General features: G+C 36.2%; 1 protein-coding gene across 2 annotated transcripts in view; it reads right to left on the bottom strand.

The window, feature by feature from the left end:
- The window catches only part of LOC136039211 (fructose-1,6-bisphosphatase 1-like), a 64,906-nt gene that overhangs the window by 16,258 nt on the left and 25,138 nt on the right, over positions 1-23,510 (bottom strand). For both annotated transcript variants that reach the window (XM_065722736.1, XM_065722737.1), the window contains exons 2-5: positions 22,970-23,114; positions 18,123-18,229; positions 11,929-12,073; positions 734-865 (exon numbers count right to left, since the gene is read on the bottom strand). In XM_065722736.1, coding sequence (XP_065578808.1) covers positions 734-865; positions 11,929-12,073; positions 18,123-18,229; positions 22,970-23,114 — 529 coding nt within the window. The remainder of the gene's footprint in view (positions 1-733; positions 866-11,928; positions 12,074-18,122; positions 18,230-22,969; positions 23,115-23,510) is intronic.

The raw sequence follows: 23,510 nt of genomic DNA, 5'->3' as shown, positions 1-23,510 counted from the left end.
CTTTTAAAATTTAAATTATCTGTCTCGTATGCAAAATCGATAAATATTTGTATGCAGGAAAAAATCGAATCTACACAGAATTGTACAGCATGCCCCCTTATGATTTTTTTTTTATCAGGAGTGAATGTGTTACTTTACCCTCTTTAAATCAAGTTTACGATAGGAAAAATACGACGTCGAATACAGAAAGATCCTAATTGAGATTTTTTTTAGTGTTCCTTCAAAAAATAGACAAAAACTTACGATTTCTGCAGGATAATTTTGCCCTGAAGGAAAGCAGTTTTTACCTACTAGGTAAAAACAGGAGGGAGAGAAAGTTCGTTTGAATTGAGAAAAAAAACCTATAACTCAAATAAGGCGATACTGGACTCCACAGACCGAGCAAAAAATAAATATCTGTGTACATATATAACACCACCTTTTTAAAACCAACTCAATAAAGAAATTACTCAATATACTACTACTACTACTAGCAACTCACTGAAACACTAAGCCTCATGAGGCCGACACAGCTACGCACGCTCCTCTTCCATCCTAGTCTATTCAGTCTCCCACTTTATATCCATACCCAAGAAGTTCCCATTTCCCTTAAATCTTTCCTTACAACATCCTCCCGTCATATTCGGGGACAACCTGTTTTTCGTTTTGCCCTAGATGGTTGTCCGACAAGGATAATCTATGGCAATAGCTGCTTGGAAGGCAGTTGTTTAAGGAAAATAAAACTTATGATTACCTCTTTCTTTGAATTGACGTATTCAAGAGTCGATTGATCCCATTTGCCCTGATAGCCCTCATTGATGCTGTAGATTTTGCCTCTTGGTTTTACCTTCATAGACGAGTCAGTCAAAATAAATTCACCAATAGCCTAAAATATAATTTATATAATATTAGACAAGTAACATTTTGCCAACCTTCACCCAAATAACCTTCATGAAAGTCAGTCAAAATAAATTCACCAATAGCATAAAATATAATTCATATATTTGCTAACCTTCACCCAAATAACCTTCATAGGTAAGTCAGTCAAAATAAATTCGCCAATAGCCTAAAATATAATTTATATAATATTAGACAAGTAACATTTTGCCAACCTTCACCCAAATAACCTTCATAGGTAAGTCAGTCAAAATAAATTCGCCAATAGCCTAAAATATAATTTATATCAAGGAGGCACACTCGTGCCTCTTTAAAGAGGCGAACCACGACAATGTTAAGCGATCTTCGGTTCCAGTGGTCGCAGAGGGATGGGGAGGGATGCATTTCGTAGCCCAAGCTCCAACTAAGAAACCTGCCAAATTTCATCCCCCTCCGACTTTTCCTTCATGGGGAAAATCTGGCCGAAAGTTTCGACCCACCAACCCCCCCCCCCTTTAACGTTGTCCGATCGGGCTGAAATTCACAAGTTAAGGTCCCCTAGGGCCAGGAGCTTATCCGCGAAATTTCAGCTCGATCCGATAACTCCTTCCCTGTTTTCCAGAAACCACGCATAGCCACTTAATGTTCATGTTCTCCTTTTGTTTTTTTTCTGCCACACCTACAGGTCACAGCCGACATCGGATCTGGGTGTACGAAGACTCATTCGACGCGGAATTCTCCGAGTAATTTTCCTGGAAAGTTTCGTCGGAAAATCTTAACCCCCCGATTTTCTAGCTTAGAAAAACCCATTTCCCCATAAGAGCCCATGTTAATTTTTGAAATTCTTAAAAGTTATATTTATACACATGCAGGTATTTCGACTTCAAACATGCCCGGTTAGCTCAGTCGGTAGAGCGTGGGACTTTTAATCCTAAGGTCAAGGGTTCAAGTCCCTTATCGGGCGGTTTTTTTTCACAAAATATGAAAAAAACTTCGTTTTCTTAAAGAGTTAAAGAGGCTGCGTCCCAAAGTCGAACCTTAAAACTTACAGGAATTAGGAGAGGCAGTCCTAATTCCTGTACGAGGAGTACAGGAATTATTAAATTACATCCACCATGGATTGTAGAAAAACGTACAGAAATAATATGAAAAAAACTTCGTTTTCTTAAAGAGTTAAAGAGGCTGCGTCCCAAAGTCGAACCTTAAAACGTACAGGAATTAGGAGAGGCAGTTGGGGGGCTGCCGCCCCCCAAACCCCCCGCTTTTAAAGACTCTTTTGTACAGGTTTTTTGTTTTGTTAATTAAAAGAGGGCCTTTCCGAAACCAAGAGCGGGGGGTTAGGGGTGCGGCAGCCCCCCACAACAAGAAACCTGTACAAAAGAGTCTTTAAAAGCGGGGGGTTTAGGGGGCGGCAGCCCCCCAACTGCCTCTCCTAATTCCTGTACGTTTTAAGGTTCGACTTTGGGACGCAGCCTCTTTAACTCTTTAAGAAAACGAAGTTTTTTTCATATTATAATATTAGACAAGTAACATTTTGCCAACCTTCACCCAAATAACCTTCATAGGTAAGTCAGTCAAAATAAATTCACCAATAGCCTAAAATATAATTTATATAATATTAGACAAGTAAAATTTTGCCAACATTCACCCAAATAACCTTCATAGGTAAGTCAGTCAAAATAAATTCACCAATAGCCTAAAATATAATTTATATAATATTAGACATGCAACATTTTGTCAACCTTCACCCAAATAACCTTCATAGGTAAGTCAGTCAAAATAAATTCACAAATACCCTAAAATATAATTTATATATTATTAGACAAGTAACATTTTGCCAACCTTCACCCAAATAACCTTCATAGGTAAGTCAGTCAAAATAAATTCACTAATAGCCTAAAATATAATTTATATAATATTAGACAAGTAACATTTTGCCAATCTTCACCCAAATAACCTTCATAGGTAAGACAGTCAAAATAAATTCACCAATAGCCTAAAATATAATTTATATAATATTAGACAGGTAACATTTTGCCAACCTTCACCCAAATAACCTTCATAGGTAAGTCAGTCAAAATAAATTCGCCAATAGCCTAAAATACAATTTTTATGTTACTAGACAACCTAAATTTTTGAAAGTATAGTCAGTACTACTAGTTTTATATATGAGAGCATCGTGAAAATTTATAATTTGGACAGATTTGTGTGGTAGTAAACATAGGGGCTGAACACGGAGGGAATACGCGACTTCATCTTCTTATGAGTTATTTTCGTATTAGGTAGGATTATGCTTTACAATGTACTACAAAGTCTATTCTATGTGATTATCGTTTATATTATTACTACTGTTTTGGGGACTCAAAAATTCCAAGGCTCATAAAAACCCGTGTATATACGAAAATATACTATCATAGAGGGGGTACTCATCTAAGACAATTCCAGAGTTCACTCCATTAAATATGTACCTAAAAATGCCCAAACAAGTTCTTTAAAAAATAGTGTGCACAGGTCGGTTATACACAAGATATAAAGAAAAAATTGACCCCATTGACTGCATTATTAAAGTACACATTGTTGTGTTTATGAATAGTCAAACCCAGTACTATGAAATTATAGCTCCACAATAGGGTAGGGGCCTATCTAAAAATTGGTCGAAAGGGCATCACGCGACGAACAGCTTACAAGGTATAAAATAACCTTTTCAATGACTTGGAGTGAAAATAAAAATTTGATGGTGCCGCGTATATAGTGAAACACATATTGACCCTTTACTCTTTTGCTCCCTAAAATAACAAACATAAAGAGCTGTTCTAAACAAAAATCGTCTAACCCAAAACAAACTTTAAACTTTCTTTTTCAACCATCAATAATAAAGAATCTTCTTGCAAGTCTTCGTCCACTGGTCATTTACAGATAAATTTATAATTTTCTTAAACTTAAGGGATTTCTTTCTCAACTTTCTTTTTCAAAAATCAGCAATAAAAACGCCTCGGCCGGGCCTTTATCCACTGGCCACATTTACACATCGATTTCGTATTGTGGTAGTAGTGTTGCAAAATCGGCTTGCTTTAGCCGTCAGGGGCGGGTTGAATTTTGGAGTGGACATAAGCGGGAACGTGGGCTTTCTTTATAAAATGGGCTTATTTTGAATGAAAGTTGGGAACCGTACGAAAATTCCAAAATCACCATGGCTCAGACGTGGCTATACATCGAAACGACAAGAGCCCTCTTTAACGCATGGAGCGCTATTCTGCATCGCTCTCCGATTTAGAGAAATTATTTCCGCATGGCTCTGCGAGTGCACTCCACGTTTAGGTAGGATACAAAAAGAATAGCGCTAATTTAAGGGATTTTAGGGTCAAATTTCTTATTCGAATTGCTGCTCAGATTAAGGAAAGACTTGAATTTTATGCAGATTTAAGCTTTTTTTTTAATGTATTTCACAGATGTTTGTGAATAGGTTTTGGTTGATATTAAATTGGTGAGGTTTTATGTCTAAACCTTAAACTATTTTTCATGTGGTTGCCTCTTTTATCAAGGTCATTTCTCCATAGTACAAAACCTGGGTTTAGAATTTCACAGAGAAAAGAACGAATAGATTAGATACAACTTATCTTTCTCTTTCGGAACTTAGTTTAACTACAGAGAAACAGAGTTTTCGAATCACTCTATTTTTTAGAATAAATTTGACACTTTAGTCAATTACTGGCACCTTTGTCACATTGCCCCCCTCCCACCTCCAAGATTTTGCTCATTGGCGCCCTTATCAAATTGCCCCCACCCCCAAGATTCTGCCCTAGATACACCCCTGTAAAAAAGGATTGCGAATCAAAAACCTTTTATACGGGCTATATACTTTGAACTAAGAATCAATTAGATTCTGCGTTTTTTTTTTTTTGCAGGGTGAAAAGCTTGACATCTAGAGCAATGCGCAAATTCTACGCTCATTTTTGCGGCTGAAAAAAAAAACTCTTTAAAAAATTTGAAAATTTTTCGTTTATGCATCAGCGAAAATGTAATATCAGTACATCAGTACTCTTTACAGTAATACTTTTTAGATAAGTACTTAAAACACTTATCTAAAATATAATAATCACTTTTAGACAGAAAAATCTCTAGGAAGGCTTTGTAAAATTACCAATAGGATTTCACTTGACAATGTTGCTTCTAGGTGTTTGTCATGGATGGAATAAGGAAGATTTTTAAAAAAGACAGAGGAATTAACAAAAAGTGTGGGCCGCATTTTTCCGTATATGTTTCGAAATGTGTGCGAAATCTGATTTAATCAGAACAACCTTTTTGCCGTGTTCGTTTCGAAAGATTGGTGCTAAAGTATGAAAAAAACACACAAAAAAAAATAATCAAAACAAAAATTTGCAAAAAGTGCAAAAATCTGCGACATTCCCGAGTAAAACATGATATTTTTCTGGCAAAGAATACTGTTTTCCGAACCCGTGCTCCAAGGCCATTTCAGGGGGTTAGGAGTCTGAAACCTTCCTCCACCCAAGTTGTTTGCGCCACTCGTAAAAGCGTAACAAAATAAAAAAAAAATTATGCGTTCTTTAAAGTTATTTTGGTACCCCCCCCCCCAGAATAAAATCCTGGATACAACCCCGCTGTGCCCTTTAACTATTTTTTGAGTTTGGAAAAAAAAATATCATTACCTCGACGACAAACTTACACAACTTAAAATGCGATATGCCAAACTGGAAACATTTTATTTTGCCTTTCTCAGATAGATTGATATATTTATACATATTGCTAGACATATATATATAAATATGGACGGATTTTTTTTTCTTAGTTTAACCTTCAAACAAAACGTCCTTTTGGTCAGTAAAAACGACAACTTTAAATGTTTCATTAGTAAAGTACTCAGCAAAACATGTCCCAAAAGCGCCAGATCTCTTATAAAAAGATAAACATGAAGTTTTACAAAAATCTACTATTCCGATTGGTCGTTTTAGACAGGATTGCATTTTCGGCAAGATTGGTAGGATTCTAGACAATACCCTAGAAATTTATTGATACTATATAGAGTACAAGTTTGAATTGATTTGATTAATAACCAATACTTGGTTTTCATCCAGTTTTTACCATAAACATATTTCTCAAAACATAAGTTTTCTTTTGTCCAGCAAAATAAGATGGCGTTTACAATAATAATAATAATAATAATAATAATAATAATTTATTCCAGAAAAAGCCCGTGGGCCATAGGAAATTTACATAACAAAAACAAACAACAAATTAACTAAAATAAATTAATAATATTTAAAGAAAACGCTCACGATGTGCCGCTGCAATCCTGACAAACCTTGCTATCCTTTTAATACTCAGGAAATTTGTCTCTTTCATTCTATCTACCATCCATATCTCATTTAATTTTTCTTTAACATACATCTCTCGCCTCCATTCATTCAATTCGACACATTTAAACAAAAAATGTATCAAACTTTCATCCTGAGATCCACACATAGGACAAGCAATAGATTCTACATTCTCCCCTCTTCTCCCTTCATACTTTCTTTTCTCACCAATCAAAAATCCATCTCCCCTCCAATCCAAATAAGCCTTCAAATCCTCTCTACTCAACCCAACCTTCCAAAATACCTCCTCTTCCTAACTACCTTTTATCTGTCTATAAAATTTTAACGACCCTGAACGATCCAGACTTGCCCACCATATCTGGCTTTCTTGGTTCTTCAACCTCTTTTTTATCTCCCTTGTTACTATTTCCTCCATACAAATAACCCCCTTTCCTTCATTCCACCATTCCCCTAATCCAAACTTATCTAAGATATCCTTAATCTCCGCCGGCCACCCTACTTTACTTTTCTGTCTCAACGTCACTGGGTATGCTGCCTTTGCTACCGTAAATCTCTACATACCCAGTATCCTAACCAATATATCACCATGGTCACTAGCCTCATAGATCGCAGTGATGCTAGCCAAAAAATCCCCCTGGATTACTAAATTACTAAGCGAATCCCCTAGTCCCAACATCTTCTTATAATATCTCATCATAACCACCTCAAGTTTCGGACCTTTCTGATAACCCCAGACCTCTGCTCCATAATACATTGCCGGTACTATCTTACTTGTCCAAATCCTTTTATGTACTTTAATATCACTAACCCGTCTAAGACTACTCCTCGTTGTTTCACCGCTAATATACCTCCCCCTTGCATTCGCTAGATCCAGATGCCCACTGAATTTTCGATTACTAGTAAACTTTACCCCAAGATAAACAAATTCATTTTTCACTGGTATAGTTTCACCTTTAAAGGGCAAATTCACATCTTTACTTTCCATGGCCTTACGACCAAATACCATCACCACTGTCTTCTATGTGTTCAGGATTAACTTCTTCTCTTCCAAATAAACCTCCATAATCTCTAATAGTTGTTGCAGTTTCTCCTTAGATTCAGCCAGTAATACGATGTCGTCAGCAAATAGCAGTAAGCACAGTTTAAGCAAATCTATCCATATCATTGGTGCATTGTTCTTAACGAAAAATTGATGGGCATCATTTAAATAAAGGCTAAAAAAATTTCGGTGAAAGCACACATCCCTGCTTTAGTCCCGATACAGATAATATGTATCAACAATAAGTTGAGCACTTTCCCGCCACTCTCACTACTAACTTCACGTGCTTATACATTTCGCACAGCAACAATACAAAATAGTGGGGCAGTCCTAAAGATAACAGGTTTAACATCAACAGGTGCCTATCTGCATTATCATATGCTCCTTTTAGGTCTTGAAAAGCTGCAAATAGCCTTCCCCCTTTTCCTTTCCTATACTTCTCTACCAAAATTCTCAAAATAAAAATATGATCTATTGCACTATGGTTTTTTCTAAACCCTACCTGGAAAGGGGATAGCAGTTCCTTTTCATCCAACTACTTCCCTAATCTTGATTCTATAACCTTGCAAAAAATCTTACTCATAACATTTCCTACACTAATTATTCTATAATTACTATGATCCTGCCTATTACCTTTTTTTAAAAATTGGTATTCCTACTGATAAATTCCACTGATCAGTGGTCATTTCCTTTTTTCAGTCATAAAACTGAAAACTACTGCTAATACTGGTACTAGAACTGTTTTCCCTATTTTCCAAACCTTCACTGGTATTTCACCCACCCCTGGTGCCAAGGATCCCTTCATTCTTTTTAGGATTGCCCATACTTCCTCTACCTTGATCAGTTCTAAGAGATTATAATCTTCTTGTCTTAGGGGAAACCATTCTGCTCCTGTAGCTCCTCTGATAAACTCCCTATACTGTCTCCATATTGCCCTCTTTTGCTAGTGTCCTGCTCCAGGTATGTTGTTCATGACTCAGCTGAAGGTATGTGTTGGTTGTTGGCCTTGAATTCTCGCCTTACTTCTCTCCAAAACTGTTTTGGGTTTTTTGACAAGTATTCCTCGCTGATCTTTGTGGCCCTAATCTCTTCTACTTGTTTTTTTCTCTTTGTTATTAATCTCTTGTATATCTTTCTCTCTACTCGGTGATGCAAAGCAGCAGGCAGCAGACCGCAACACTTGGTTCAAACGAGTCTGGGTGTTCCTTGATATTGGGTAAGGTGGAAACGCCACAAGTACAAGTAAGCAAGTAAAATGCCGACAACATGCCCTGAAAGTTCCAATCTAATGCTCAAAGCTGTTCTTGAAATGCTGCTGGTACGGCCTTTTGAAAACCTGCATGCACACATTATGATTCAATATCCAGATGCCTAGATCCAGATCCGCTAGATCCAGATGCCTACTCAATTTCCCATTACTAGTAAACTTTACCCCAAGATTTTTACCCCAAGCTGTTTTTTTACCCCATTTACCCCAAGATTTAAGATTTAAGTTTAAAATTTTTACCCCATTTACCCCAAGATTTTTAGATCTAGATCCGCTAGACCCAGATGCCTACTCAATTTCCCATTACTAGTAAACTTTACCCCAAGATAAACAAATTCATTTTTCACTGGTATAGTTTCACCTTTAAAGGAAAAATTCACATCTTCACTTTCCAAGGCTTTACGACCAAATACCATATTCTTCCTATTGGTGTGTTTCATTTTTTGATCTGTTTTTAGAGCAAATGCCTTTTCAGAGGTCAAATGGTAATTGAAGTGTAAAACCCAAAACAATTTATCTAATAATCACTTGTCGCCTGTCATGCTACAATACTTGTCAAGGATAAAAGTATTCCATAATACACTCAAGAAGCCATTAAATAGATAAAAGACCATTAACGATTTAGAAAATTAGCTTGAAAAGAGAAAAGCAATCAATCGAGCATTACAAACTATTTTAATTACTTATTCATAATAACCAAAATTACAAGAAAATTACTAATGCAAACTGGTCATAGATTTCAGCCACCCGAGGCCGATACACTGGTAAATAACAGCGCCTAAAACAGGAGGGGGCAAAAGGGCGTAAGTGTCCCGGGCGGGGTGCCCAGGGAGGGCAAAACAGTCTAAAACTGTAATATTTAGGGGAATATTGTACTATTTACAGCAGTGATGGTGCAGCAGGGGCGCCAAAGTCTTCTTTAGCCCCCCTTCCATTGAGAAAAAACCTAACCCTGGGAAATAATATACGTTTGCCACACTGTTTTCGAGTCTACTTCGATAACAGCAAAGAAACTTCTTCATGGATTCATACCCGTTCAATCAAGGGCTATGAACAGGAATAGTAGTACTATTTTAGGAACCAATATTTCGTTTATTCTAAATACATGCCCCAGATATCCAAGCCACTATTTCTTGATACAGACACTGAGTGGGTCCGAACGACTTTATATATAAAGAGAAGGGTTGTTTTTGCCAAAGAGAAAGGAGGGTGGGTGTGAGTGGCTTAAGCCTCCAACCTCCAGATATGTGAAGAATTTCATAAGAATACACAATTTATTCAACGAATAAAAATAATTTCAATAGTTAACCCCCCCACCTAAAAAGAAGTTCTGATGGATCCTAAATCCCGGAAACAACCCCGAGGGAAACACAGAAAGATCTGTATTTTTCAAAGAAAATATATATAGACAAAGACAAAAATTAGTAATATAAAAGAGGAAGAAAAAAACATACAACAGTTTAAAAAACTAAGCCTATCCAGGGGCGTTAGGGGGTTTGAACCCAACCACCACCACCACCCTCGAAATGTTTGTCTGAATCGTAAAAACGTAACAAAAATGGATATAGTATTTTTTTTAGTTTTTGTGTACCCCCCCCCCCGAGAAAAAAATCCTTGTGTAAAACACCCTTCCACCCGAAATAATCTTGGATACGTCCGCGAAGAGAAACAATATTCCTGCAACAAATCTTTGAACTAAATTTTAAAAAAAATATATTGTGAATGTTCTGTCAGCGCCGCCGATTTTCCCTCAACCAGTTTAACGCCCGCGAGGTTCGGAGTTAAACGGATAAAACCGTGTACGAGGTGATTTCTTGGAACTAAGTTCTGAGTATTTTAATTCTGATTGCAGTTTTGCTTATCAGACCAGGGCAAGGGCCAGGTCAGGGGCGAGTCTCCAAAATTTTATTGGGAGTAGGGGGGCGAGAGAGATCCTCATCCGCATAGTCAAGGGGCATGAGATTTTCTCCACAACTTTTTGGGGTATTGCCCCCCCCCCCATTAACCCTCAGCGGGACGTTAAACTGGTTGACAGAAAATCATTCTCTCAAAGGAAGATTGCTCATATGCAAATCGTCTCTCTAGTAGGCCTTTACAATTCGTTTTGGGTTCCAGCCTCATTGATCAGAATTTTCGCATTCAATTGTCCAATATTGAGATAAAAGAGCTCACAAAATATTACAAAACCAAATAAAAGTTTAAAAGAAAACAATAAATTTTAAAACCATCCCTGACCTAAAAGCTTAAAAGTCGTTATTTTTTAAGAAAGGTTAAGTTGTAATTTTTTTTTTTCCAAAGAATCTCATGCTCATACATACATATCAAAGAATCACACCCCTTCAAATTTAAGTTCGTGGCAAAAGTGCTAAAAGTGCTAGCAGTGCTATCTGCTAAAAATGATGAAATTACAGTTAGATGGAGCTTATTAATGCAACTCAACTCAACTAACAAATAACCCACCGCAGCACCAAGCCACCTGAGGCCAACACAGCTACGCACCCTCTTCCTCCATCCCAATCTATTCAAAGATTCTCTCTTTACACCCTCCCAGGAAGTTTCCATTTCCTTTAGATCTTTCTTTATGACATACTCCCATCCCAACCGCGGATGACCTGTTTTCTTTTTAATTCTAGACAGTTGGCTGAAAAGGACAATCTTCGGCAATCTATCACCCTTCATCCGCAAAACATGCCCTAGCCATCTTAACCTTTCTTTTATTATAGCCATAGAAAGCGAGACTGACCCACACTTTCGTACAGCCTAGTGTTTGAAATACGGTCAGTCAGCCGGGTACTCAGGACAATCCGAAGGCAATTTCTCTGGTAAATATCTAGCAAATCTTCATCCGCTTAAGGATGTGATCAAGATGTCAACACAAGAATATCTAGAGCTAAAGCACTTTTCGCTAGGCTTCGCAAACATCTCTGGGTTCGTCGAGAGTTTAGCTTTGCCTAGGGAAGCCTTATAGGGAAAGGGGAGAATACCGCTGCAAGTACAAGAAGTAAAGGGGGGTGGGGAGAATCTAAATGCGCAGATCGGTTTTAAAGCCTAGATTAAAAGGTCACTTTAAGTTAAAAAAAAGGTAGAGAACATAAATGTAGGACAAATCTACCATACATAGGTCTTTTAAATGGAAGATTTCACTATATTTTCAATTCTCCCAGAGGTTCAATCTTGATTCTGACCAACTTTATCACCTGCATTATTAACAAGGCCACAATTTGGAGTTTAACCCCCCCCCCCTCCTCCTCTTAAAAAAAGTGAAAAGTCAAAAACGCATATTCACTTGTAGGGGTAATAAAAAATAAAGTATTTTTTCCAAACACCCCCCCCCAAAAAAATGACAATCCAGGATCACTGCAGTTACCGCCTTAGAAATCATCTTTCGTTAAGATCTTAATGAAAACGTTGAATTAGAGCAGGTAAATACTTACAGGGTCTAAAAGAAATCCATTAACACCATTACCAGTTGAGAGAACCATCATGGTAGCGCTGCCATAGAGGGCATATCCAGCTGCAACTACTTTATTACCAGCTTGAAGAGCATCCTGCACTGTTGGACGCCCCGATGATTGTTTTCTGTTGATATATTTGATATATATTAAATATATTTATATTTATATATTAAATAGATTTAAATATATATATATATATATATATATATATATATATATATATATATATATATATATATATATATATATATATATATATATATATACTAGCTGTTGGGGTGGCGCTTCGCGCCACCCCAACACCTAGTTGGTGGGGGCGCTTCGCACCCCCCCAAGCCCCCCCGCTCGCGTAAGTCGTTACGCGCCATATTAGTTACGCGCCATTGTAGTTGTGTCCCTATGTCCCACCTGTGAATATAGATATATATATATATATATATATATATATATATATATATATATATATATATATATATATATATATATATATATATATAATATATGTTTTTAACTACGTAAAACTTGCGAATATACAACATTCTTTGCTGTCCCATCGTCTGTGCATATAAATAGATTGTCAGGTTTACCGACTCTTGAACATGCAACGCATAATGGTCCATGGGAAAACAATCCGTATTCAGATCTATACCTCATGATTCTATTGATTGCCCTTGAGCTTTGTTGATGGTGATTGCTAATCGACCATTCCCTTTGTTGCCGTCGTCATTTATATATCCCCCTGTGCCCCCCGGCGTCCCCATTGTAGTTGTGTCCCTGTGTCCGGGTCGTCATTTATATTCCCTGTGTCCCCGTCGTCATTTGTGTCCCGGTGTCCCAGTCTGTGATTTCTATTTTAGTGTCCCGGGCGTCATTTATATTCGTCAGGATATTGTAGGGCATCGTAGCATCGATGAGTTTAAGCAATTCTTGTCAACTGATTGTTTCGCCTATAAAGAATATTATCTCGAGGTAAGAACTGATCACCGACCACAACGATTGCCACTTTGTTGATAGTTGCGTATCAGGAGGCATCAATTCGATTGCTGTCTTTAAGCAGAAGCACTAAATTATTATTTTTGTGGAAAAGATGATATATATAAATATATATATATATATTTTCTTTTTAGTTTTTACCTTTTTTAGTTTTTTTCTTCTTTTGTATTAATGCTAAAGCCAAGGTTCAAACCTGGAGCCTCTCGGACCTAGAACCTGAAACATAACGCTTTACCAACTCAGCTACTTCGGCGTGAATACATTCGTTTTGAGGAGCTTCCTCGGGTGTTGCCATTGTAGGTTCTTCAGTCATTTTACAATTAGAAATTTCTCTTTCAACGGTCTTCTTACAATTAAAAATTTGTCTTTGAACGATATTCTTAAATACCTGTGTCCTGGTCGTCATTTATATTGCCTGTGTCCCGGTCGTCATTTGTGTCCCGGTATCCCAGTCTGTAATTTCTCCTTGAGTGTCCCGGTCGTTATTTATATTCCCTCTGTCCCGGTCGTCATTTGTGTCCCGGTCTGTAATTTCTCTTTGAGTGTTTTTTCTTTTTAGTATTTTTTAGTTTTTTACATTTTTTCTTTTTTCAGTTTTCTTTTTCTTCTTTATTTTTCAGCTTCACTATGTAATACATATTGCCGAACCTTTGTTTTTTTAACTAAAATCTGGTAGGCATTGATGACCTTATCCAAGTCAAGATCCCAAACCCAATCATCATCGCTATCATTTTCAGTTTTGATATGTTTTGACTCTCGCTGTCCAGGTGGATCTTCATCTAACTGCGCGGTTTTGCGTTCTTTAGCCTCAAGCCTGTTTCCTTGCTGTTCTTTTGATTTCTCGGCACGCTTTCTTTTCTGACTTTCTCTATCAGCCGCAAGTTTTTTGGCATAGACTCTTTGAGCATCTTCATCGGATATATATATATATATATATATATATATATATATATATATATATATATATATATATATATATATATATATATATATATATATATATATATATATATATAGTTGTTTGTCAGACGACAAACAACTTCATGACGACATACAGCTCAATCCTTATAATGACGTCAGTCGACACACAAACATGACGTCAGTCGACAGACAGACAAAGAACTTATTTATATATATATATATATATATATAGAAGATATATATATATATATATATATATATATATATATATATATATATATATATCTTCTATATATATATATATATATAAATAAGTTCTTTGTCTGTCTGTCGACTGACGTCATGTTTGTGTGTCGACTGACGTCATTATAAGGATTGAGCTGTATGTCGTCATGAAGTTGTTTGTCGTCTGACAAACAACTATATATATATATATATATATATATATATATATATATATATATATATATATATATATATATATAGTTGTTTGTCAGACGACAAACAACTTCATGACGACATACAGCTCAATCCTTATAATGACGTCAGTCGACACACAAACATGACGTCAGTCGACAGACAGACAAAGAACTTATTTATATATATATATATATATAGAAGATATATATATATATATATATATATATATATATATATATATATATATATATATATATATATATATATATATATATATATATATATATATATATATATATATATAGTTGTTTGTCAGACGACAAACAACTTCACGACGACATACAGCTCAATCCTTATAATGACGTCAGTCGACAAACAAACATGACGTCAGTCGACAGACAGACAAACAACTTATTTTTATATATATAGATATATATATATATATATATATATATATATATATATATATATATATATATATATCTATATATATAAAAATCAGTTGTCTGTCTGTGTGTCTGTCTGTCAGGTGACGTCATGTTTCTGTGTCGACTGACGTAATGAAGTTAGTTGTCGTCATTTTTGTTATGACGGTGACGTCATTAATGGTATTTAAGACATGCGTTCACGGAAAAATGTTTAATTGTAAAATGACTGAAGAACCTACAATGGCAACAGCCGAGGAAGCTGCTCAAAGAGTCTATGCCAAAAAACTTGCTGCTGATAGAGAAAGTAAGAAAAGAAAGCGTGGATATAACCGGGAATATAAATGACGACCGGGACACAGGGACACAACTACAACGGGGACGCCGGGGGCACAGGCGGGATATATAATTGACGACTGAGACACAGGGATTGTTTGAATAGAAATTACAGACCGGGACACCGGGACACAAATGACGACCGGGACACTGGGACACAGGGAATATAAATGACGACCGGGACACTCAAAGAGAAATTACAAACTGGGACACCAGGACACAAATGACGACCGGGACACAGGGAATATAAATGCTATTTATATGCACAGACAATGGGACAGCGAAGAATGTTGTATATTTGCATGTTTTACGTAGTTAAAAACATATTTATATCTATCTCTATTCACAGGTGGGACACAGGGACACAGCTACAATGGCGCGTAACTAATATGGCGCGTAACGACTTACGCGCGGGGGGGGCTTGGGGGGCGCGAAGCGCCCCACCAACTAGGTGTTGGGGTGGCGCTTCGCGCCACCCCAACAGCTAGATATATATATATATATATATATAATTTCAATTAAAACTGTCTAACAACTATAAGAGCCAGACTCAAACATTCAGTAACAACACAGTTAATATCACTTACAGGGGGTGGGAGGGGGAGAATAGCACTCTATTATACACGCAGAGACTCCCTTATTTTACGTTTTAAGGTTTGAAATAAGCAGCACAAATCCGTGCATTTTGAAAAATTTTAACTAGGGACATGACAAATCAGTAATATATCAAAGGAGAACTACCATTTAGCAACGTATCGTCTCATTTAATGGAATGTATTTCTATTATTAATTAATGTATTATTAATTAATTACTATAATTAATCTACTATCAATTAATTAAAAGTATTTCAATTAATTGAAATTAAATTATTTTCTAATTAAATTTACTGTCTCATTTAATTCCTGGTAAAAAACAAAACTCCTGGTAGAAATTGCCCCGTGAGAAAATTTCCTCGCTCGTAAGATTGACCCCTTATACTTCAAGGATATTTAAAGTGTAACCTATACGTAAATACAGTCCTAAGTGAAGTAGGTACACAAAAATGATGCCACAGTACCGCACTTCAGGCATAAAACAGTGGTTCTAATGGAATTGCAGAAAATTTTACTATACTACACACCAAAATTATGCCAAATAAAACACATTGACTTACAGATTCAGATCATGTTGGGCAATTCGACGTTTTGGGTAAACGTTTTGTCAGAAAGACAAGATGCAAAGAAAGCCAAAAAGCCAAAAATATTATTGAGCGTGACTCAACGTCTTCATTGCAAAAAAAAAGTTTCTTTGTACAAAGAAAAACGTGAATTGAGCACATACAAGCAGAACAAAGTAACCAACCATGGTCTCTATTGAAGGAAAACATTTAATATTTATTGCAGATTGTATTTGTGACATTTTTGATAATTTTTCAAAAATTAAAATATAAATAGTGATATTCTAAATGGTGTCAGTTCTCTCTGAGAAGATCTCTGACTTCATTCACTGTTGACTAAGTTCTATAAAAACTAAAATCTTTATTACTTCTTCAAGTACTATGACTCTAATTTTGTGATAACAAATATCTAGAGCAAGAATTGCCCAATAAATTTAAATTAATTTTATCTAAGGATTTCTATTTTTGTAGCGTGAGCAAAGTAGGCGTTGTAATTTAGCTCCATCACGATTGTAGCCTATAAAGAAATCCCCTGCATTTGGTTCGTAGTTACCCAATTCAGCGTAATCTTAGAACTCATTTTTGCTCACAATTGTCGTCTCGAATACTGAAATCACTATCTTTATCCTACCCTTATTCTTACCCTGACTTTCAAACACGTTTCATTGGATTCAAAACTTTTTCTCACAACCTAGGACAACCAGAAAAACATCATTACTAAGGGTCGTTCAACCTTCTGGAAGTGAGTCTACGCATTAGCGGCCAATGAGTAAAGAGCGATGCGTCTGCAATTTTAAAGTTGCGTCTTTATCTAGAAAATATTACATTAAATGCAAGCCTAAGATGTTTCTCAAAGGAAATTGTACCCAGGTTAGGTAGATTGGGATCGCCAGTATGTGACTCAGTCTGAATGTTTATTACAGGGCAGCAGATTCAAGGATACACGCAAAGAGGGCATGTATTACTCTCTTTGTGGGAACCCATTAGCCCAATAGCGTAAAGGAGTAATGAAATAACAGCATGTGTAATAAATATTCACCAGAAAAGTATGGGTTCCAGGATGCGACCCTGACGAACCCCAGGCTATACTAGATATTCACTGGGAGTAAACTCATAGGTTGACCACACGGGGTAGTGTGAATCTGAATCACCAATAATGCAGTCAAGTTTTGGGTGTTTCCGATGGAACCCATGCTGCTTATTGATAGTAATGTTATTTGACTTTAGATATGTGGAAAGGATTTTTTTTTAAATGCTCTCAGAGACCTGACAAATGAAAGTGACAACATTTTTTAGCTGCGTGACGCAATATAGGTAAAATCTATAGGGACGAGGTTCGCAGGCTTTCACACACTTGAGAAGGATTTGGAGCAAAGCAAGAACTGAAAGAATGATGACAGAAGGCTGGATAGTTCGGCAATACAGCACTTGAGGGCAATTTTCGGGATGTTATCTGAATCAAATTGATTTGGTCATGTCATGGAACTGTTAAGCCCAGGAACTTTCAGAACAGAGTAGCTTACACAGTTGAGGACAGCATCAATGCGATGAGGGAAGATTCCCTAGATATGGTCATAAATACTTGAAAACTCAGCAAAAACCTTAGAAAGAGGTTTGAGAATCTCTGCTTGAGAATCTTGGGGGATATGTGTCTTTTGACAACGGCACTGATATCTAAACAGCTCTCCCCAACTTTTTGCCGAAGCATTTAAAAGTTTGGTGGCAAAACGCCCCTTATATTGCAGCCACTATTGGTGGATTGCAGAAACAGTATCACAACTCAATTTCACACACAAACAAGTAATAATAGAGGCAATAAAAACAATAATAGTAATAACAAAACATAAATAAATCCAGAATAATAGTGTCGGCAATGCCTTGACTTATAAGTGTATCGGAATAAAAATAAGTGAAAGATTACTTGAAGATGGCAAATATGGAGCCAATTGAGACCAGACAGTCAATATTTGAGCTCCCATCAAGTGGGTCGAACGTCACAATATATTTCCCATGTTTGTCTGTTTCAACCTGAAAACAAAAAAACATTCACCCTGTTTCAATAGTGCAAACTAAATTTTTTCGCAAAAAATAAACTTTTTTCTTACAATAGACCACAAAGCCTTCTGGCGGCTAGTTTTTATGGCACTTGGTATTAACCAAATGACATATAGCGATCGCAAATTCTGTCGGTCTGTCTGTCCCGGTTTTGCTACTTTAGACACTTCCAGGTAAGCTAGGACGACGAAATTTGGCAGGCGTATCAGGGACCGGACAAGATTAAACTAGAAATAGTCGTTTTCCCAATTTGACCATCTGGGGGAAGAGTGGGGGGCCGGTTATTTCGAAAACAATAGAAAAATGAAGTAATTTTAACTTGCGAACGGGTGATGGGATCTTAATGGAATTTGATGTTTGGAATGATATCGTGTCTCAGAGTTCTTATTTTAAATCCCGACCAGATCCGATAACACTGGGGGGAGTTGGAGGGGGGGAACCTAAAATCTTGGAAAACGCTTAGAGTGGAAGGATCGGGATGAAACTTGGTGGGGAAAATAAGCAGAAGTCCTAGATACGTGATTGACATAACCGGAACGGATCTGCTCTGTTTGGGACTTGGAGGGGGAGGGTTAATTCTGAAAAATAAAAAAATCAGGTATTTTTAACTTACGAAGGAGTGATGGGATCTTAAAGAAATTTGAAGTTTGAAAGGATATCGTGTCTCAGAGCTCTTTTTTTAATCCCGACCAGATCCGGTGATATTGGGGGGAGTTGAAGAACCTAAAATCTTTGAAAACGCTTAGAGTGGAGGGATCGGGATGAAACTTGGTGGAAGAAATAAGCACAAGTCCTAGATATGTAATTGACATAACCGGAACGGATCTGCTCTCTTTGGGGGAGTTGGGGGGGCTAGGGTTAATTCTGAAAAATTAGAAAAAATGAGGTATTTTTAACTTACGAAGGAGTGATCGGATCTTAATGAAATTTGACTTTTGGAAGGATATCGTGTCTCAAAGCTCTTATTTTAAATCCCAACCGGATCCGGTGACATTGGGGGGGGGAGGACCTAAAATCTTAGAAAACGCTTACAGTGGAGGGATCGGGATGAAACTTGGTGGTAAAAATAATCATAAGTCCTAGATACGTGATTGAAATAACCGGAACGGATCCGCTCGACGCCCTATGCACCAGCAATGGCACAGGAGGATCTTCTGGTCCTTCATTCAATACTGTCCCAAAATAATTGCCAATAAACAAAAATTTCGCTGTTGACAGCTCTTCATTTTTAGATTACTACTACTACGTCTACCATTAAATCACTGAAGCCCCAAGCCGCCTGAGACCGACAAAGTTGCATAGGCTCCCCCTCCATCCCAATCTATTCAAAGGTTTACCTTTTACCCCCTCCATTAAGTTCTTATTCCATTTCAATCTTTCATTATGAATTGTTCCCATCCCATTAGGGGATGTCCTACTTTTTGTTCAACCTTGGATGGATGGCTGAAAATAACAAACAATTTGTCAACTTGAAACAAATTCTAGCCATCTCAAAATTTTTCTCATGAAAACTTTATTTTTCATATTAAACGGCTGACATTTGATTTGCTTTTCAGATTCCAGCTTTGACAGCTCTTATATTTAGACTTGAACATACAAAAGAGTGTTTTCATTAGGGTCCAACCTATATATTGGCCGACCGATATTATCGGGCCGATATGAGGGTTAGTGTCATTACCGGATATGAGAGAAAAAAATATCGGTTATCGGTCAATATATACATTTTTTTTATGCTCAACTTGGCCAGAAGATGGTACCAGAATTTCTCAGGTAATTTTGCTTGTTCGGTCCTTGGGGATGGAGCCACCAGCTAAGTCTGATCATAGTGAAGAGAGCAGCAGAGATGAGTCAAAGTATATTAGTTTTCAACACTTGTCAATACACACCTGGTGCAGCAATGTTCTAAATATATGGTGACTTCAAGAACCTACATCTTCTACCAAAACAATTAAAAAGAATACAATAAAACATACATTTCTGTTTAATGAATGTTCACTTGCGTGGGTGAAAGATCCAAGGTTCAATCAGTTAAAACCAAGATATCCAGTCAGGGGTGCAGATGAGGGGGAGATGGGGGTGTTTAAGGTAAGGAGTTCCAGGGTGTCAAAACCTTGGAAAATTTACCTATTTACCTAGGAAATTTAGTTTGTGTGTCTGCATTTGTCGAAATACTGGACGATTTTGTCGCCAAATTCTTTAGATCCCTCCTCCAAACTCTAGCTGCACCCCTGTATCCAGTGTGCCTACCATCTATTCATTAGTAAGAGACCATAGCATATGAATGTAAAATATAATTTTCACATCAATATTTGAATGATTAAAATTTGAAGTATCGTTATTGAAATTTGAGTTTGGAATAATCAATTGCAAAAAATATCTTATGCTTCTTTCAATCAGATTTTCACGCATTTGTGTTTATGTAACTAAACCGGCTTTTTTTATTGAACTTTTTTCTTATTTGTCCCTTCTAGCCCCTCCTCAACACCTCACTCTTTGTTCTAAAGTTTGACTCTTTCTCACAGCTCTAGTTTTTAAAACAATAAAAAACTTTAGAGTAAAGACCAAGGCATTGACGAGAGGGCAGTCCCTTTCATATACGGAATAATTTCTGTTCGTTTTAAGTTTTAATGTCGCTCCTTACTTTCAGTAGATAAAAACTTTTTTTTATTTAATTGTGTAATAGACCAGGGACAAACATGGGAGTATGAATATGGGCAGAGAATGAGGGGTGGGGGTAAACTTATTCTAACCTCAGAGTAGCTTATTTCTAACCTCAAAGCCACCATATTTAAGAAACTCATTTACCACAATATCAGTACCTGGAGCCTTATTATTTTTTAATCCTTTTAGTACTGTGGCTAATTCTTCCTCACAAAACAAATCTTCCTTCACATTCAAGGTATCACAAACTTTTTCATTTTCCTCTATATCTTTTCCTGCAACAGTATCTCGGTTTAGCACATTCTCCCAATGTTCCGCCCATCTCTCTTTAACACTTTCCTTACTATTAATTGAGGCCCCATTTCTATCTTTCATTGGGGAAAGTCCGGATTGACTACTCCATCGTAATTTATTAACATGCCAGTATAATATTTTACTATTATGCCGTCTAGCTGCATCTTCCAGCGCCACGACAATTTTATCCATGGCCTCCACTTCGCACCTGCTTAGTTCATATTTTAACGCTTTCTCCACTTTCTTTACATTCCTTTTGTTTTCGTATGATCTTCTTGTACAAATCCCTTCTCTCTATGAAACACAAAGCTTTTTCACTAATATCTCTAGCTGCAGTCTTAACTTACTTCCCCAAGACACCATCAGCAACTTCACAAATTGTTTTTCTAAAATTATATCATCCATCTTCCACATTGTCAAGTTTTCAAGTACAGTGTTGACAAATATTTTCTAAGACCAAGCTGGCTGCGGTTTATGTTTTAACTTAGGTACCCTCTCGCTGTTGCATGGAAAGGGCTTATTTTGATTTAGCGTTTGGTTTTTGAGGTTCGCTTTGTTCTACTTTGTCCATAGGACTTTCGAGTGTCCATAGGACTGGGGACGGTCGAGTGGAGTTATCGATTGAAATATCAGTATTTTATATTTCCTTTATTCACTGGCTGGAAATATCTTCATTTTTTTTCACTACTTACAGTGTTGACAGGTTCTAAATTTTCAGTAATTATACTTATTCAGTTATAGTACTTATAACTTTAAATTTTAGCTTTTTGAGATCATAATTGACAACTGCATCTTATTATTTTAGGCATATAAGATAAACACAACAGAACTTTCGCTGCTGACTGAGAACCTCAGTACATTTTAGTTGGTCAGCCACAAAAGTGCCCTTGAGCAGGGTATTATAAATTTAAATTTCTGATTGGATAATACCCCTGCCAAGTCATACTTAATTACGTAGAAGAAATAAATTTGAATTTCTGATTGGATAAGACCCCTGCCAATTTATACTATATTACATATAAGAAGACCACCCACGTTCCTACAAATAATCCTCCAAAACAAAGTATCCAGAAAAAAAAAAATAATGATTGTATTTGGGAGACACATCGTTCTTTACTTAGTCAAAGCTAATGCAGCGAATATACAAAATTAGTTTAAGGCAGGTTAGAATGGTAAAAATATACTTGAGAAAAAAGGTTTTTGTTCAATTTGAAAAATCTTTTGATCCTCCCCAAGGGTATCCAGGGCCTCACCAAAGGTGGTTTTAGAAGAGGAACAGAGGCCCAAAATTTCAAATAAATAACACAACGGTTTTAATCATTTGTAATTTTTGAAATTTCCTTTTTATTAAAATGAAGTAGTGGGCACAGTTAATAAACGAAATACTTATTGAATTATTAATTTATTATAAAAAAAAATTAAATAGTAACGGGTAAATATTTAAATCAAAATAATTAACGAAAATTAAAAAATTCAATATTTTAAATAATAAATTAAAAATAATTAGAAAATAAATTACTATTTAATTAATAAAATGAAAATAATTCGTTAATGAATGGCATCTTAAAATTTGGCATGAGGGGCAAAAGCACTAATGAAGATTTTGTCCCGTGCGCAAGAGAGGCCAGAACTGCCACCGGGCCTAAGGTATGTGGGGAAGAAGCATCCCAATTGAGCCAATATTACAAATAACATACAGTCACCACGCAAATTATTTTAAATAGCGTAAACAGAACCAAATAGTAAAAAATAACATACTTCAATCACATTTTCATTTTCTTCTGAGACCATTAAACATGTTTGGTAGGATGACTTAAGGAGATTAACAAAAAGTTCATTTGCAAGAACATCTAATTTCTTCACTTCCTCTCCTTGAACATTCACTTCTCCCACAATACCATAGCTAAAAAATATTAATTTTTGATTAATTGATTAATTAATGTTTAATTAATTAATAAAATGATTGATTAAAACCATAGCTAAAAATTAATCTGTTAACTTCCTCTCCCTGAACAGTCACTTCTCCCACAATACCATAGCTAAAAATTATTAATTTTTGATTAATTGATTAACTAATGACTAATTGATTAATTAATAAAACGATTAACTAAAATCGTAGCTAAAAAACTAATTTCTTCACTTCCCCTCCCTGAATATTCATTTCTCCCACAATACCATAGCTAAAAAAATGATTAATTGTTGATTAAATGGTTAATTAATAAAATGATTAATTAAAACCATAGCTAAAAAAAATTAATTTCTTCACTTCCTCTCCCTGAACATTCACTTCTTCCACAGT

This window comes from Artemia franciscana, chromosome 19 (assembly GCF_032884065.1).
Source record: "Artemia franciscana chromosome 19, ASM3288406v1, whole genome shotgun sequence".
In the NCBI taxonomy this organism is placed as follows: Eukaryota; Metazoa; Arthropoda; class Branchiopoda; order Anostraca; family Artemiidae; genus Artemia; species Artemia franciscana.
Note: the sequence above shows the minus strand (reverse complement) of the source record. Positions and strands in the feature narration are given on the sequence as shown.